Source organism: Pelobates fuscus, chromosome 1 (assembly GCF_036172605.1).
Source record: "Pelobates fuscus isolate aPelFus1 chromosome 1, aPelFus1.pri, whole genome shotgun sequence".
Lineage (NCBI taxonomy): Eukaryota > Metazoa > Chordata > Amphibia > Anura > Pelobatidae > Pelobates > Pelobates fuscus.
The window spans coordinates 461984202-461998771 of record NC_086317.1 but is presented as its reverse complement, the minus strand read 5'-3'; the positions used below and the strand labels follow the sequence as shown (position 1 = coordinate 461998771).

General features: G+C 44.2%; 1 protein-coding gene across 1 annotated transcript in view; it reads right to left on the bottom strand.

Annotated features, from left to right (window-relative positions):
- The window catches only part of RAB38 (RAB38, member RAS oncogene family), a 43211-nt gene extending 36582 nt beyond the window's left edge, over window positions 1–6629 (bottom strand). The window contains exon 1 of the mRNA XM_063444953.1: window positions 6325–6629. Coding sequence (XP_063301023.1) covers window positions 6325–6526 — 202 coding nt within the window. The 5' untranslated portion in view covers window positions 6527–6629. The remainder of the gene's footprint in view (window positions 1–6324) is intronic.
- Window positions 6630–14570: the final 7941 nt, after the last annotated feature.

Genomic DNA, 14570 nt, shown 5'->3' with positions numbered 1-14570 from the left:
CTATTTTTCTTTCTTTTTTTCACCTTATTCATTGTATATACACTTATTTCATCAACAGCTTCTTCTCATTCCCCATAATCTCAGTCTACAAGACTCTGCTCTCTCAAGGTTCTCCTCCTATCTATCCCAGTGCTCTTTTAGTCTTTCTTTTTCTGGCTCTTGCTCTTCTCTGCAACCCCTTTCTGTTGGTGTTTCCCAAGGCTCTGTCCTTGGTCACCTACTATTCTTAAACTATACCGCTTCCCTTGGTAAGCTCAACAGCTCTTTTGGCTTCCAATACCCCTTCTCGTGGATGACACGCAAATCTACCTGCCCTCTCTTGATCTCTCAAAGTCCCTCTCCTATCTACTTCTCACTAATACACATATAGGTACCGTTCAGGCCTCTACACTCTGCTGAAGATCTACCTCTATTCTCTATTCTACAGCGCTACGGAGTTTGTTGGCGCTTTAAAAATAATAATAAGGAACAAATGAAAATCAGCAGTCTCAGGAAAAAAGAAAACGGGACAAAAGTTACCAAATCAGGAGTCTGCAATGGTTAACATATTATATTTAATATAAAAAATATAAAATATAAAGTATCTTTAAAGTAGCAAGAGATTAGAACATGCTAATAGGCTATTAGTGACTCATTTTAACACTAATGTAGTGCATACTTATAACTCTTTGTCAAAGCTTATATAAGCCCACAGAAGAATTTAAGAAAAAACTAAGTGTTAATCAGTTATGTTAATGTTCGGCTTATGTTCTTTAGCACTAAATTGCACTTGTCTGAAAGGGGGTTTCCTCTACTTTCTAGAGTTGCTTTAAATGCATTCTACATTAAAATGTACAGTAGGTGAGAACTGACTTGCTTGGGAGTAAGAATGATCTAGTAAGCAGGGGTTTAGACAGATACAAAACAGACTTTTAGGTCAAATTTGGTAAATACTGTAATCATCTTTATGGTTTTGCTTTTTTTTTGCTTTTTTTATTGAGCCCCTTTTTTTAACTTAGGGCAGTTTTGGCAGAAATTGTCTTCTCCAACAGACCACTTGGTAGAACTTCAAAATCTTCAGGTGAACGACCCTGCTGTGTTCATGTACACTATCGCTCCCCATTAGCTTAATATTGAATTAAGCAAAGGAAGTTAATCCCTGATGAGTTCAAGTGACAAATCTTTGCTAAATAAATAAACACTGGCATTTTTCCTAATTGGATTTATTTTCTTTATTTTAGTGAAATTAATAGGCCTAACCTTGTTTATTAAAAATAAATAAATTCTCCATAAAACTTACCTTTTTGAGGCATACTTCTCTTCTCAAGCCCAATCCTTTTCTGATAAATTCATCAATTCCTATGACTCTTGGCAATTCAGATGCTTCTCACAGAGCATGAGCATTGAGTACGCATGGCGCATGCAATGCAAATGCTAGACCAATCAAAAGCTTCTTGTAGTGAAGGATTGAATCCAAGCGTTTGCAACGTTCAGTGTCATCACGCTTTGTGAATACCAAAGGTCTTAAAGGAACACCATCCTATTTGTCACTCCACATAGCAAATGGAAGTGGCAGTCGCACTGGGCTAGGCCACGCATGCCTTCCCCCCTTCTAAATTCGCTGTACTACACTTTCCTGATACAGACTGAAAGTTTATACTGATAGTATGTCTGCAGATTTGTAAACTGTTATTTTTCATATAACCAACAAAAAAAAACATTCAGAAAAAAAATACATACATGTTTTCCTTGGGGGTATATCTATATTTATATTAAAAATAAACTTTTACAACAGAGTGTTCCTTTAAGGAGCAAGCTCCTGTAGTGGCTGCGTGTCACATTTGTTGACATTTGTCTACATTATCAGTTCTAAGAAACAGTAACGTTTTACATTTTCTGAGAAAAGGGACAGCATCTATACACCAAATCTACTAGATTAAAATTAAGTGGCTTTTGATGTGTTTACTGTCCATTTAATGAATGCAACATTGGATACATGTTGGTGTGAATTCGACTAAGCTATGTAAGTGGTCAAAATAAAAGAACCCTTAAATAGAGAAAATGCTGTCCTGTAAAAGTCCAGCCAGCCTAATGGTGCACCTAAGGATACACCATGATCTCGGGTTTATCTTGTATAAAAAAAAAAAAAAAAAGACTGTATGTTTTGCGTAACTGATTTTTTTTTTCTAATTTAGACATTTGTAGTTTAATTCACAAGTGATAGTAACTTTCTACCAGTTTCCTGCTCATCAGCTGAGATGTCATGTAGTTCCACAAATGACGTCTGCCCGAATTCCACAAACACTTGTCCTCCTGTTAAAGGGCATTTAACAACCCATAACATGTATGTATCTTCAATAGAATTTTTTTTTTAAACCACTAGGAACCTGTTCTGGAAACCAATACTTACGCAAGCCCATAGTGAAAATTTACCATTTTTTAAAGACAAGGATTTTAGGACTCATTAAATAATTTTGTAAGCCTCTTTCCCCTAAGGGGTTGATGTGTGTTCTTACTGTGATCATAACATTCAAAGAGTTTACTTGTTATCAGCGAACCAGCTCTACACGATCTTCAGTTTGCCCAGGAAGCTCTATCATATGATCTGACAACACATGACGTGAAACATCTCACACAAGTCTACATTGTGCAAAAGGGAAATAAAATCATCTTTTTTTTAAATGCCAACAGGACAAATGTTTAAGAGACAAGCGTCCATTTACAAACATTATCTTATGTATATTTATGCATACACACACTCACATTTGTACAAAAATGTTGCTGAAAACATTTAATAAAATTTATCGTTTGAACATACTGGATTGCAGTTCCCCTCTCCACAAACTGTAATTCTTAAGAAACATGTTAATTAAGATCAGTAGTTTTTAGGGATTTTTAGAAAAGGTTGATCTACATTGAATGGTGACATTTAATGAAATTATGTTATTGAAAGGTGTAATCCGTTGAACAGATTCCATCTTTCATAATGCAGGGAATTTAGTGAAATTGAACATTCTTAAAGGGATCCTGTAATCACCAAAACCACTACATTGTGTGCGATGATGCCATGCACAACATCACAGAGAAGGATTCGATTGAGCAGCATTGGATTTGCAAAGCATCGCAGTTGCTGCGCATGTTCCCACTGTCCCCAATGCTTCTCTATAAGAAACATTGAATTCGACAAAGATTATGATATTGATGATCTCACAGTAGGTAGAGCAGGCTGCTGCAAGGGACACTTTCCCAGCTCTGGAGAAAAGGTAGGTTTGTTTTTGGTTTGTTTTGTTATAATTTTTATATTGGGAATTCCGAATCTTAAAAAAAGACCGCTCTAAGGTTACAAATAGGTAAATTAATTTTTAACATTAAGTGTCCCTTTAAATTATGTTTTGCTGCATTTAAATTTTTATTTTTAGTTAACAGTTTTGTAGATGTACCCCCACAGAAAACATGCATGTATTTTTCTGGGGGTACCTGGAATTAAAAAAAAAACAAAAAACAGTTTGCAGAAGCTGCAGAACTGCTGCCTGCAGCCTTTGCAAGCACTCCCCTCTTTTTCAGTGAATGTCAGGAAACACACCAATCAGAGGCTTCTCAATGGGAAGCACACTATGGCAGCTTTCATATGCTTTTCAATCAGCTGTAATACAGCTCACTGAGAATGGGAGAACGCAGGCGCTTGCCATCACAGCATGGCTGCCACTTCTCTTAGCTATGTGGAGAAAAAGAGGAAGGAAACCTGCCTGGCTGTCAGTCAGATGTATCTGCCCCACATTATATAAGTGCTGAGTTCTATTGGAATCAGTACTTTAATAAAATGTCAGAAAAAACAAGCAGATGTGCTTTTGTGTATGTTCAGTGTTCCTTTACATATCGTATGACTTTAGATAGACTGCTCGCACTGACTTCTCTTTGTAGTGTACTGTGCTCATGCCCACCAGCGCAGTAACAGTTCCTCTTTACGTAATAATTTATTTTAAAGGCATAGCTCAAATTGGTCACCTTATGTATTAGAAAAAAAGAGTGTAATATAAAGAAATAGTCAAGGTGGAAAAATAGCCGATTTCAAGATTTATTTTTTCTATGTTGGTTTAAAAATGTGAAATTTCACTGTCAATCTAGTTAAAGAAACACTATAGTGTTAGGAATACAATACTGTATTCCTAATGCTAAATTGTCCCTCTGCCTCTGTGCCCCATATCCCGTTCTCCCCCTGTTTGCCGTCCCCCTATCCTCCCTTAGAAATGAAAAGGTTATAATAACACTTCAAAGACTTACCTGATTAGATCAGGCTCCTCCTCCAGTGATGACAGTCGATGGGAGGGGCCTAATGCGTATGCAATGGGCATGCGTTAAGCCTTTCCCATAGGAATGGGCATGCATTAAGCCTTCCCCATAGGAAAGCATTGACTCAGTGCTTTCCAATGGGAATTTAGAAGATGCAGAACAGGGACATTGCACCCAAACCACTTCATTGAGATAAAGTGGTCTGGGTGCCTATAGTGTCCCTTTAAAAAAAAAACCAAAAAAAAACCACACCATTTAGCCTAAGGACATTTTGAAGAACTAATAACTAAAGATAGAAAATATCAAGGGACAATTATGCGGGTTTATTAAAGTGCACTAGAAGTTAAATACTACAGTACTGGTGTAGAAAGTATGGGCGTTAAGCTGTGCTTCAAGTCACCTATAACAATACAAATCAAAAACAGAATATATTCCCAACATTCCAAGCTCCCAGAGAACAAAATCAATTTGAACACGCATCAAATTATTGCATATTCATTAGAAGCATCTCAGGAAAATAGCAACTGTAGAGAACATCAAATGCAGCCATATAGACTTTTACCCAGATGGGTGTAATCGAGGGCCGTAGATCATATTGTAGACTGTATAGGAACTGGTTCCTGCCATCACTGCGTTGAATAATATCCAATATCTAGCACTAAAATATCTCTATTCCTACTTGTTTGTTCAGATAATGCAACACTGGCACAGATTTATCATAGAAGTATCCCAAAATCAGGTGTAGAATCACATTCAGGCCACAGGCTAGGCTATAGTGCACACATTTACCCTATCCAAAAAAAAAATTTAAAATTAAAAATAATAATAATAATAAAACAAAACAAAAAAAACAAACTTAAAAAAGTGTCTGCAGTTCAGCTTGCATTAGGCTCTCAATGCAAGCTGAGCTCAATGTTTGGCTGTGAGTAGTGGGAATTATACCTTGGAAAAATCTGGTTAACCCAAACCCACAAACAGCATTTACAGAACGAGAATCTAACAAAGTGAGGCCTGAGAGAAACCTCAGCCTTACGAAAAAATTAAATAAATAAAATAAATAGAAGTTAAAAAAAAAAATGTCCCCCTTTTCACAGCCATTATTTTAATGATTGAAGTCCAGTATTCTCCTATTCTATGGAAATGTGCTTGTTGTATTCTTGCCCTTTACTGTCACTTAGATATACCATGTATATTGGCCCAGTTAACATGCCTTTAATTATATTAAACACATTCTCATTTGCTAAAAACAGAAACCCCATCAAATATTGCAAACAGTATATATATGCAATAAGTCAAACACATGCCCAGCAATGTGGTGAGAGAGGCAGAGACAGAATGTGTGCAAGAGGTGAGACATCTAACATACCATGTTTATTAATTTACCAGTTAGCTCTTTCATCCCTAGCACCTTTCAACATCAATGTGACTTGTGAGTTTATTCTTTTGTAGTTTAACCCTTCGGGGGATGCTGCAATAAGACCTATGGGACGTATTCACTAAACAGTGAACGGTAGTTGGATTGATAACTGACTTGCAACATATAGGCTAAAATAACCAGTGACAAAAACAAAAACCCTACTTAAGTGGGAGAATTTGTCCAATTGTCTGCAAGTCATCAAATTGTCAGCTATTTAAATGTTGAGGTTCAACTGGCTTTTTACTGAATAAGTCCCCAACTGGTTAAAGCAACTAGTGACTGTATTTAGCAGGTAATTTGACTGAGCTGCTAAGGGTTCCAATACAATTTAAACCATTTTATGGTCATTGTAATAATAATAAAATTAGTCATCACTCACATTTTGTTCTTGTTTAAACTCAGCGGTGCGTTGAGTTAAGCTATATAAATTCAAATTAACATCCGTCAAAAAATGGAACACATTACCGATGTATATTTTTTTCAGCTGTTTCTTAAATTAAACAGAATGACAAACCGAGAGCCTTCTTCTATAACCCATTAATTATCCTCAAGTTCATGGTCTTTAAAAACATCAAATGTATCGTGTTTAAAAATATATTCTAAGCTTGTAAATTCCGTTGTTCCATTGGTTTACTTACCAGCAATATCCCACAACTGCAACCGTACCACGGTATCAGAGTCCCAACTTAGAACTTTCAAGGCGAAATCGACCCCGATGGTAGCTCGGTAATGTGGTGAGAAATTTTGGTGGACATAACGTTTGATGATACTCGTCTTCCCAACTCCCAGGTCCCCGATTACTAAGATCTTATAAAGGTGCTCTTTCTGGTGACTCTGCATCTTGGTATCCTGACTCCCTGTAAAACTAATCCCATTCTCTCTAGTGAAATCTGTCCAGGGTCAGGAGGAGGGAGAGGGGGAGGGCATGGCAGACCGGCACAAATAGAATGAAACAAGACTACTAACATTGCAAAGAGACTGTGACAGAAGCATTGTGAGATATCATCAAGGAAGTGAGATAAATAGACTGAAAGCTGCAAAATATTATTGCACATTTGAGCATAATTAACCATTTCAATAATGAAAGTGTTACATCCTTATTACTGCAAACATCTCTTTTTTTTTAACAAGTGCAATAAGTCTTCTGAGTTCCAGCAAGCCACTATATATTCCTTGGCTTGATACAGTGTAAAAATATTTTTTTTTATATATGAAATAATTGATTTGTATGTATACATTCTTCTTTCTTCTACATTTAGAATCCAAAATTTTTTTTACACATACCCTACACAATCTACATTTAGTTCGTCCATTGAGACAAAGTTTTTTTTTATTAAAAGCGATAGAATGAGCTTGCTGATTCCATTGGTTTCCATGGTGATAGTACTACTTTTACAACTTTGTACCACTTTTCAGACCGCACCTAAATCAATCTCCTTCAATGAGTGGGTGGTCAGCTGTCTGGCCAAACTGGTATTGGTCCTGAAGTTCTTTTCGCACCTAAATCAATCTCCTTCAATGAGAGGGTGGTCAGCTGTCTGGCCAAACCGGTATTGGTCCTGAAGATGATCTTTTCCATTAATGGGTTACTCCAAACACTTCAGTGATTTCAAGTGATCATGGTGGCTGGAGTCTGTATGTGCAGCGTTTTTCTATGAAACACAACACTTGCTGAGGATAATCACTGTAGAACATCATGGGACCACAGCCTTAACGGGAACCCTTTTCAATCCCATTGCTGCCTTAGGTGTGGCATCACAGGCCAGCCTGGAAGAAAGGTTCCAGCTCGGCTAATATCAGCTCTGTGCATATTTCTATACACAGAACGTCATTAGTTGGCTGAGAGTGATTGCCTGATGCTCTCAGCCAGTGAATGAATATAATATAGCAGGAATGTGGAACTGCACTCAAACCCATTTGAAATGTATCCGGGTGCACCAGACCAGTCCCAGTACAAGGAACCAAATATTTGATGAGGAAAAATAGAAGAGAAGTCCAGGCACTCTCAGGATTCAAAAAGGCTAATTTATTGAACCCAGTGCAACGTTTTGACCTACACTGTCTTTGTCAAGCTTGATTGAAATGTTGCTGTGGGTTCAATAAATTTCCCATTTTGTATCCTGAGAGTGCCTGGACTTCTCTTCTATTTTTCCTCAGCCAGTGAATGAATGGCAGATCAGCATCACTCTCTCTGCAATAGGTGGATATGGTTGAGCCGCCATTGTGGGCAGGGCCAGGTAACAGGGCAAACCATTGTTAACAGATTTGCCCCATTACTGTGGAACAGCACAAGTGTACCTCTACCATCATAACAACTACAGCAGGCTGTAAGTGGTGTAATTAGTAGCCGTCCAGATTGTCCCTACAGAGGAGCCACCATGCCTCTTACCACTTTTCACTATTACCCTAGTGCAGTGGTAGGCAATCATTGGAACTCCAGATGTTGTTGACTACATCTCCCCTGTTTTGCCAGCAGTATGGTTGTAAGAGCATTATAGGATATGTTTTCTATAACATTTGAAGTATTGAAAGGTACCAGGTGCCAAAGGCTACCCCTGCCTTAGTCCGTGGTGTGTGTGTCCAATGTGGCACTACATTTTTTATGGTATGCCACCGCTTTCCCAAAGTCATACTGGAAGCCATAGCCACCCAATCGCCACAACCTCCTGACATGTCAGTGGGCAGCCTTATTTTACATTCTAGGCTACAGAAAACAAACAAATATCAGGCAGGGCCAACGTAAAGATTTTTTGATTGCCCAGGTGACAATGTATTTATTCCCCCCCCCCTCCCAAAAATGGGTCTTTATTTGTGTATCTCATAACCCCTCTTTTGAATTTCTTACAACCTTTAGTGTATTTTAACCCACCTCTAGTGTTTCTTACTTCCCCCAGTCCCTTTATGTGTCTTTTCCTTCCCTCCAGTCTCTTTGTGTGTCTCTTTATTTTCCCCAGCCCCTTTCTGTGTCTCTTTCTTTCCCCCAGCCCCTTTCTGTGTCTCTCTCCCCTCAGTCTGTTTTGTGTCCCCCCCAGGGCCCTTTGTATTTTTCCTCCCATGCCATATATGCAGATATATAGCAACATAAACAATTACACACAAATAATTATTCAGACACACAGGCACACAATGAAACAAACACAGTCATACAGGTGCACAGACATACAATCTTCACATACAGGTATAATGTCATACAGAAAAAGACATATAGTCATACAGACTCACACAGAGACATATAGACACAGTTAGGGTCTTTAGTAGGGGATAAGGGTTGCATGTGGGGGAATGGAGACTGTAGTTGGAAGGATGTGTAGTCAGGGAATAAGGGTTGTAGAGGGGGGGCAGGGGTTGTAGAGGGGGCAGGGGCTGTAGAGGGGAGGCATGGGCTGTGGAGGGCAGGACAGAGGCTGTAGAGGAGGGGAACAGGAGCTGTGGTCTGTGGCCGCGAGACTTACACTGGGACTTGCAGAGTGAGCTGACCGGACCGGCGCGGAGAAGGAGGGAGCTGACAGGAGCGTAAGTAAACGCTCACTGCCAGCCCCCCTCCACTGAACTGCCAATGCCACTGGACCACCCGGGAATGAGAGCCCCCTTCCCTGCCATGTATCAAGCAGGGAGGGGGGACGAAAAAAAAAATATAAATAATAATAAAATAAAAAAATAATAATTTAACAAAAAAACATTATTAAAATAATAATTAAAAAAAACAATAATAAAAATGCCCACCCCCACCAAGGCTCTGCAACACATACACAAACACACACTGCATCACATACACACACACTGCACTCATACACACACACTGCACTCATATACACACACTGCATTCATACACACACACTGCACTCATATACACACACTGCACTCATACACACACTGCACTCACACACACACACTGCACTCATATACACACACTGCACTCATACACACACTGCACTCACACACACACACTGCACTTATATATACACACTGCACTCATACACACACACTGCACTCATACACACTGCATTTACACACACACTGCATTCATTATATACACACACTGTAAATAAATATGCAATTAATATAATTTTTTTAGAATCTAATTTTATTTAGAAATTTACCAGTAGCTGCTGCATTTTCCACCCTAGTCTTATACTCAAGTCAATAAGTTTTCCCAGTTTTTTGGGGTAAAATTAGGTGCCTCGGCCATGGGCGTCCGCAGGAATTTTTCCAGGGTGTGAGAGGGGGTGATAGTGAGGGAGGGTGATGCTGAGGGTGGTGAGGGGGATGATAGGGAGGGGGGTGATGCTGAGGGAGGGGGTAATGCTGAGGGGGTGAGGGGGGTGATGCTGAGGGTGGTGAGAGGGGGTGATGCTGAGGGTGGTGAGTGGGGGTGATAGTGAGGGGGTAATGCTGAGGGTGGTGAGGGGGTAATAGTGAGGGGGGTGATGCTGAGGGTGTGAGAGGGGGTGATAGTGAGGGGGGGTGATGCTGAGGGAGGGGGTAATGCTGAGGGTGTGAGAGGGGGTGATGCTGAGGGTGGTGAGGGGGGTGATAGTGAGGGGGGTGATAGTGAGTGGGGGTGATGCTGAGGGTGGTGCAGGGGGTGATAGTGAGGGGGGTGATGCTGAGGGTGTGAGGGGGTGATAGTGAGGGGGTGATGCTGAGAGTGTGAGGGGGGTGATAGTGAGGGGGGGGTGATGCTGAGGGAGGGGGTAATGCTGAGGGTGTGAGAGGGGGTGATAATGAGGGGGTGATGCTGAGGGTGATGAGGGGGATAGTGAGGGGGGATGATGCTGAGGGTGGTGAGGGGGGTGATAGTGAGGGGGTTTATGCTGAGGGTGTGAGAGGGGATGATAGTGAGGGGGTGATGCTGAGGGAGGGGTTAATGCTGAGGGTGTGAGAGGGGGTAATGCTGAGGGTGGTGAGGGGGGTGATAGTGAGGGGGTAATGCTGAGGGTGGTGAGGGGGTGATAGTGAGGGGGGTGATGCTGAGGGTGTGAGAGGGGGTGATAGTGAGGGGGGGTGATGCTGAGGGAGGGGGTAATGCTGAGGGTGTGAGAGGGGGTGATGCTGAGGGTGGTGAGGGGGGTGATAGTGAGGGGGGTGATAGTGAGTGGGGGTGATGCTGAGGGTGGTGCAGGGGGTGATAGTGAGGGGGTGATGCTGAGGGTGTGAGGGGGTGATAGTGAGGGGGGTGATGCTGAGAGTGTGAGGGGGGTGATAGTGAGGGGGGGGGGGTGATGCTGAGGGAGGGGGTAATGCTGAGGGTGTGAGAGGGGGTGATAATGAGGGGGTGATGCTGAGGGTGATGAGGGGGATAGTGAGGGGGGATGATGCTGAGGGTGGTGAGGGGGTGATAGTGAGGGGGGTTATGCTGAGGGTGTGAGAGGGGATGATAGTGAGGGGGTGATGCTGAGGGAGGGGTTAATGCTGAGGGTGTGAGAGGGGGTGATGCTGAGGGTGGTGAGGGGGGTGATAGTGAGGGGGTGATGCTGAGGGTGTGAGAGGGGGTGATAGTGAGGGGGGGTGATGCTGAGGGAGGAGGTAATGCTGAGGGTGTGAGAGGGGGTGATGCTGAGGGTGTGAGAGGGGGTGATGCTGAGGTGGTGAGGGGGGTGATAGTGAGAGGGTGATAGTGAGTGGGGGTGATGCTGAGGGTGGTGCAGGGGGGTGATAGTGAGGGGGTGATGCTGAGGGTGTGAGGGGTGATAGTGAGGGGGGTGATGCTGAGGGTGTGAGGGGGTGATAGTGAGGGGGGGTGATGCTGAGGGAGGGGGTAATGCTGAGGGTGTGAAAGGGGGTGATAATGAGGGGGGGGATGCTGAGGGTGGTGAGGGGGATAGTGAGGGGGGATGATGCTGAGGGTGGTGATAGGGGTGATAGTGAGGGGGGTTATGCTGAGGGTGTGAGAGGGGATGATAGTGAGGGGGTGATGCTGAGGGAGGGGGTAATGCTGAGGTTGGTAAGGGGGGGTGATAGTGAGGGGGGGTGATGCTGAGGGTGTGAGGGGTGGTGGTAGTGAGGGGGGGTGATGCTGAGGGTGTGAGGGGGGGGTGATAGTGAGGGAGGGTGATGCTGAGGGAGGGGGTGATGCTGAGGGGGTGAGAGGGGGTGATGCTGAGGGGGTGAGAGGGGGTGATGCTGAGGGTGGTGAATGGGGTGATAGTGAGGGGGGTGATGCTAAGGGTGGTGAGGGGGGGTAGTGAGGGGGGATGATGCTGTGGGTGGTGAGGGGGTGATGATAGTGAGGGGGTGAGGGGGTGTGATGCTGAGGGGGGGTGATGCTGAGGGTGGTTAGGGGCTGATAGTGAGGGGGGTGATGCTGAGGGTGGTGAGGAAAGGTGATAGTGAGGGAGGTGATGCTGAGGGTGTGAGAGGGGGTAATAGTGAAGGGGTAATTCTGAGGGTGTGAGGGGGGTAATAGTGAGGGGGTAATGCTGAGGGTGTGAGGGGGTGATGCTGAGGGTGGTAGGGGGGTAATAGTGAAGGGAGGGTGATGCTGAGGGTAGTGGGGGTGATGCTAAGGGTGTGAGGGGGTAATAGTGAGGGGGTAATGCTGAGGGTAGTAGGGGGGTAATAGTGAAGGGAGGGTGATGCTGAGGGTGGTAGGGGGGTGATGCTGAGGGTGTGAGGGGGTAATAGTGAGGGGGGTAATAGTGAGGGGGTAATGCTGAGGGTGGTAGGGGGGTAATAGTGAAGGGGGTGATGCTGAGGAGGATAATGCTGAGGGGGGTAATGCTGAGGGGGGGTGATGCTGGGGGGGGTGATGCTGAGGGTGGTGAGAGGGGGTGATAGTGAGGGGGGTGATGCTGAGGGTGTGAGGGGGGTAATAGTGAGGGGGTAATGCTGAGGGTGTGAGGGGGGTAATATGAGGGGGTAATGCTGAGGGTGTGAGGGGTAATAGTGAGGGGGTAATGCTGAGGGTGGTAGGGGGGGTAATAGTGAAGGGAGGGTGATGCTGACGGTGGTAGGGAGGGTAATAGTGAAGGGAGGGTGATGCTGATGGTGGTAGGGGGGTGATTCTGAGGGTGTGAGGGTGGTAATAGTGAGGGAGGTAATAGTGAGGGGGTAATAGTGAGGGGGTAATGCTGAGGGTGGTGGGGGGTGATGCTGAGGGTGTGAGGGGGTAATAGTGAGGGGGGTAATAGTGAAGGGGTAATGCTAAGGGTGGTAGGGGGGTAACAGTGAGGGGGGTAATGCTGAGGGTGGTGAGGGGGTAATAGTGAGGGGGATAATGCGGAGGGTAGTGAGGGGGGTGATAGTGAAGGGGGGATGATGCTGAGGGTGGTAGGGGGGGTGATGGTGAGGGGGGTGATAGTGAGGGGGGGGTAATGCTGAGGGTGGTGAGGGGGGTAATAGTGCCCCCCATCCCTCACTTACCTGCTCTGTAGGCTGCCTCTGTGCTGCTCCCCTGCGGTTTCAGTCATGAGCGAGAGGCAGGGATAAGCTGTAGCTTCCTGCCTTTCAACATTCTACTGGCCGGAGCCGGTATTGCAGTGTATTCTCACACAAACCAAAAATAGCAGCACAAGCTGAAAAATCCAGGGGAGGGCAAGTGCCCCCTCTTGCCCCCCCCCCCCCCCCCTGCGTATGCCCATGGCCTCGGCTTATATTCGGGTCGGCTTATACTCGGGTATATACGGTAACCAGGAAAAAGCCCTTGAAAGAGCCACTTTGGGCGAAATGCATTAGTATTTTTATGTTATTGGTTTGATTATCTTATTTTAAATAAAACTAGTTTTTTACCTTACCTGGACCTTCCTGATTTTATCCCTGAAATTTTATCTGGGAGTAAACCACCTACGCGACACAGGATTGAGCAAAAAAATATTTTTTTTTGCTCGCCTAATGTGAGTATACCTCCTTTTATTTGACTTTAAACCAACAAAACATAGAGCACTATTTTTCTGCTTTGTTTCTCATTTTATGTATTTGTTGAATATCTGTGACACTGTAATCTGGAGGGAAATACCCGTGAACACTCAATACTTCTACTGGCCCTTGACCCTGATCTACCATCTAGAAGGAACCAAGCTGATCCACAGGCGGGAATCATACTGCCCAGGTGCATATATCTGGAGCTGAACATAAGCTCCAAGAAATTGTAAGTGGCATTTCTCTTCACCTCACCACCTATTGAATATACTATACTATATTATGTTTTCTTTCTTCATATTTTCCATATTGACTTACCACCATATTGACTTACCACCAAGTTAAGGACACCCAGAAGATGCTGCTTCCCTTTACCCTTTCCTGACTCATTTCCGTTACTTCATTGCCACACAGACTCCAGGCTGGATTACATCTATTGTCCCACTCCAAGCCTGCAGTGATGCTTTCTCCTGCAGTGGCGGCTCTAGACTTTGTGAGGCCTTAGGCGAAACTCAAACATGAGGCCCCCACTAACAACCAAAGTGAAAATAAATAGGGGTTGCATTGTGTGTATAAGGTGGGTAGTCAAACATACTTTTTATCCCGGAATTATTCCCCTGGTGGTCCTGTGGATTCCTATCTGGTTTTCAGCTCAGTCGGGTGCAGAGCTGCAGACCATGTGGTACGTATCTTGTGATCTCCAGAAGTATCAGAGTGTTTTGTGGTAAACTGCGGCAACGCTCTCATTTGCTGGAGATCGCGAGACACCTCATTTTGTAGCTCTGCACCCGGAGGAGCTGCTGACCAGAGACTGTATAGGGTGTTTTCCTCCCAGGGCAGGCTAAATGGAGGGGCCTTCCACCTGGCGGCATTATGGGCAAGCCGCCGGGCCCCCTCCTGTGTCAGGTCATCGGTCACAGACTGAGGACCCGACATGTCAGTCAACCCTAAGGCGATTTAGGAGGACGTGAGGCCCCAGTTTGCACGGGGCCTTAGGCGGCCGCCTAAATCGCCTAATTAGAGAGCC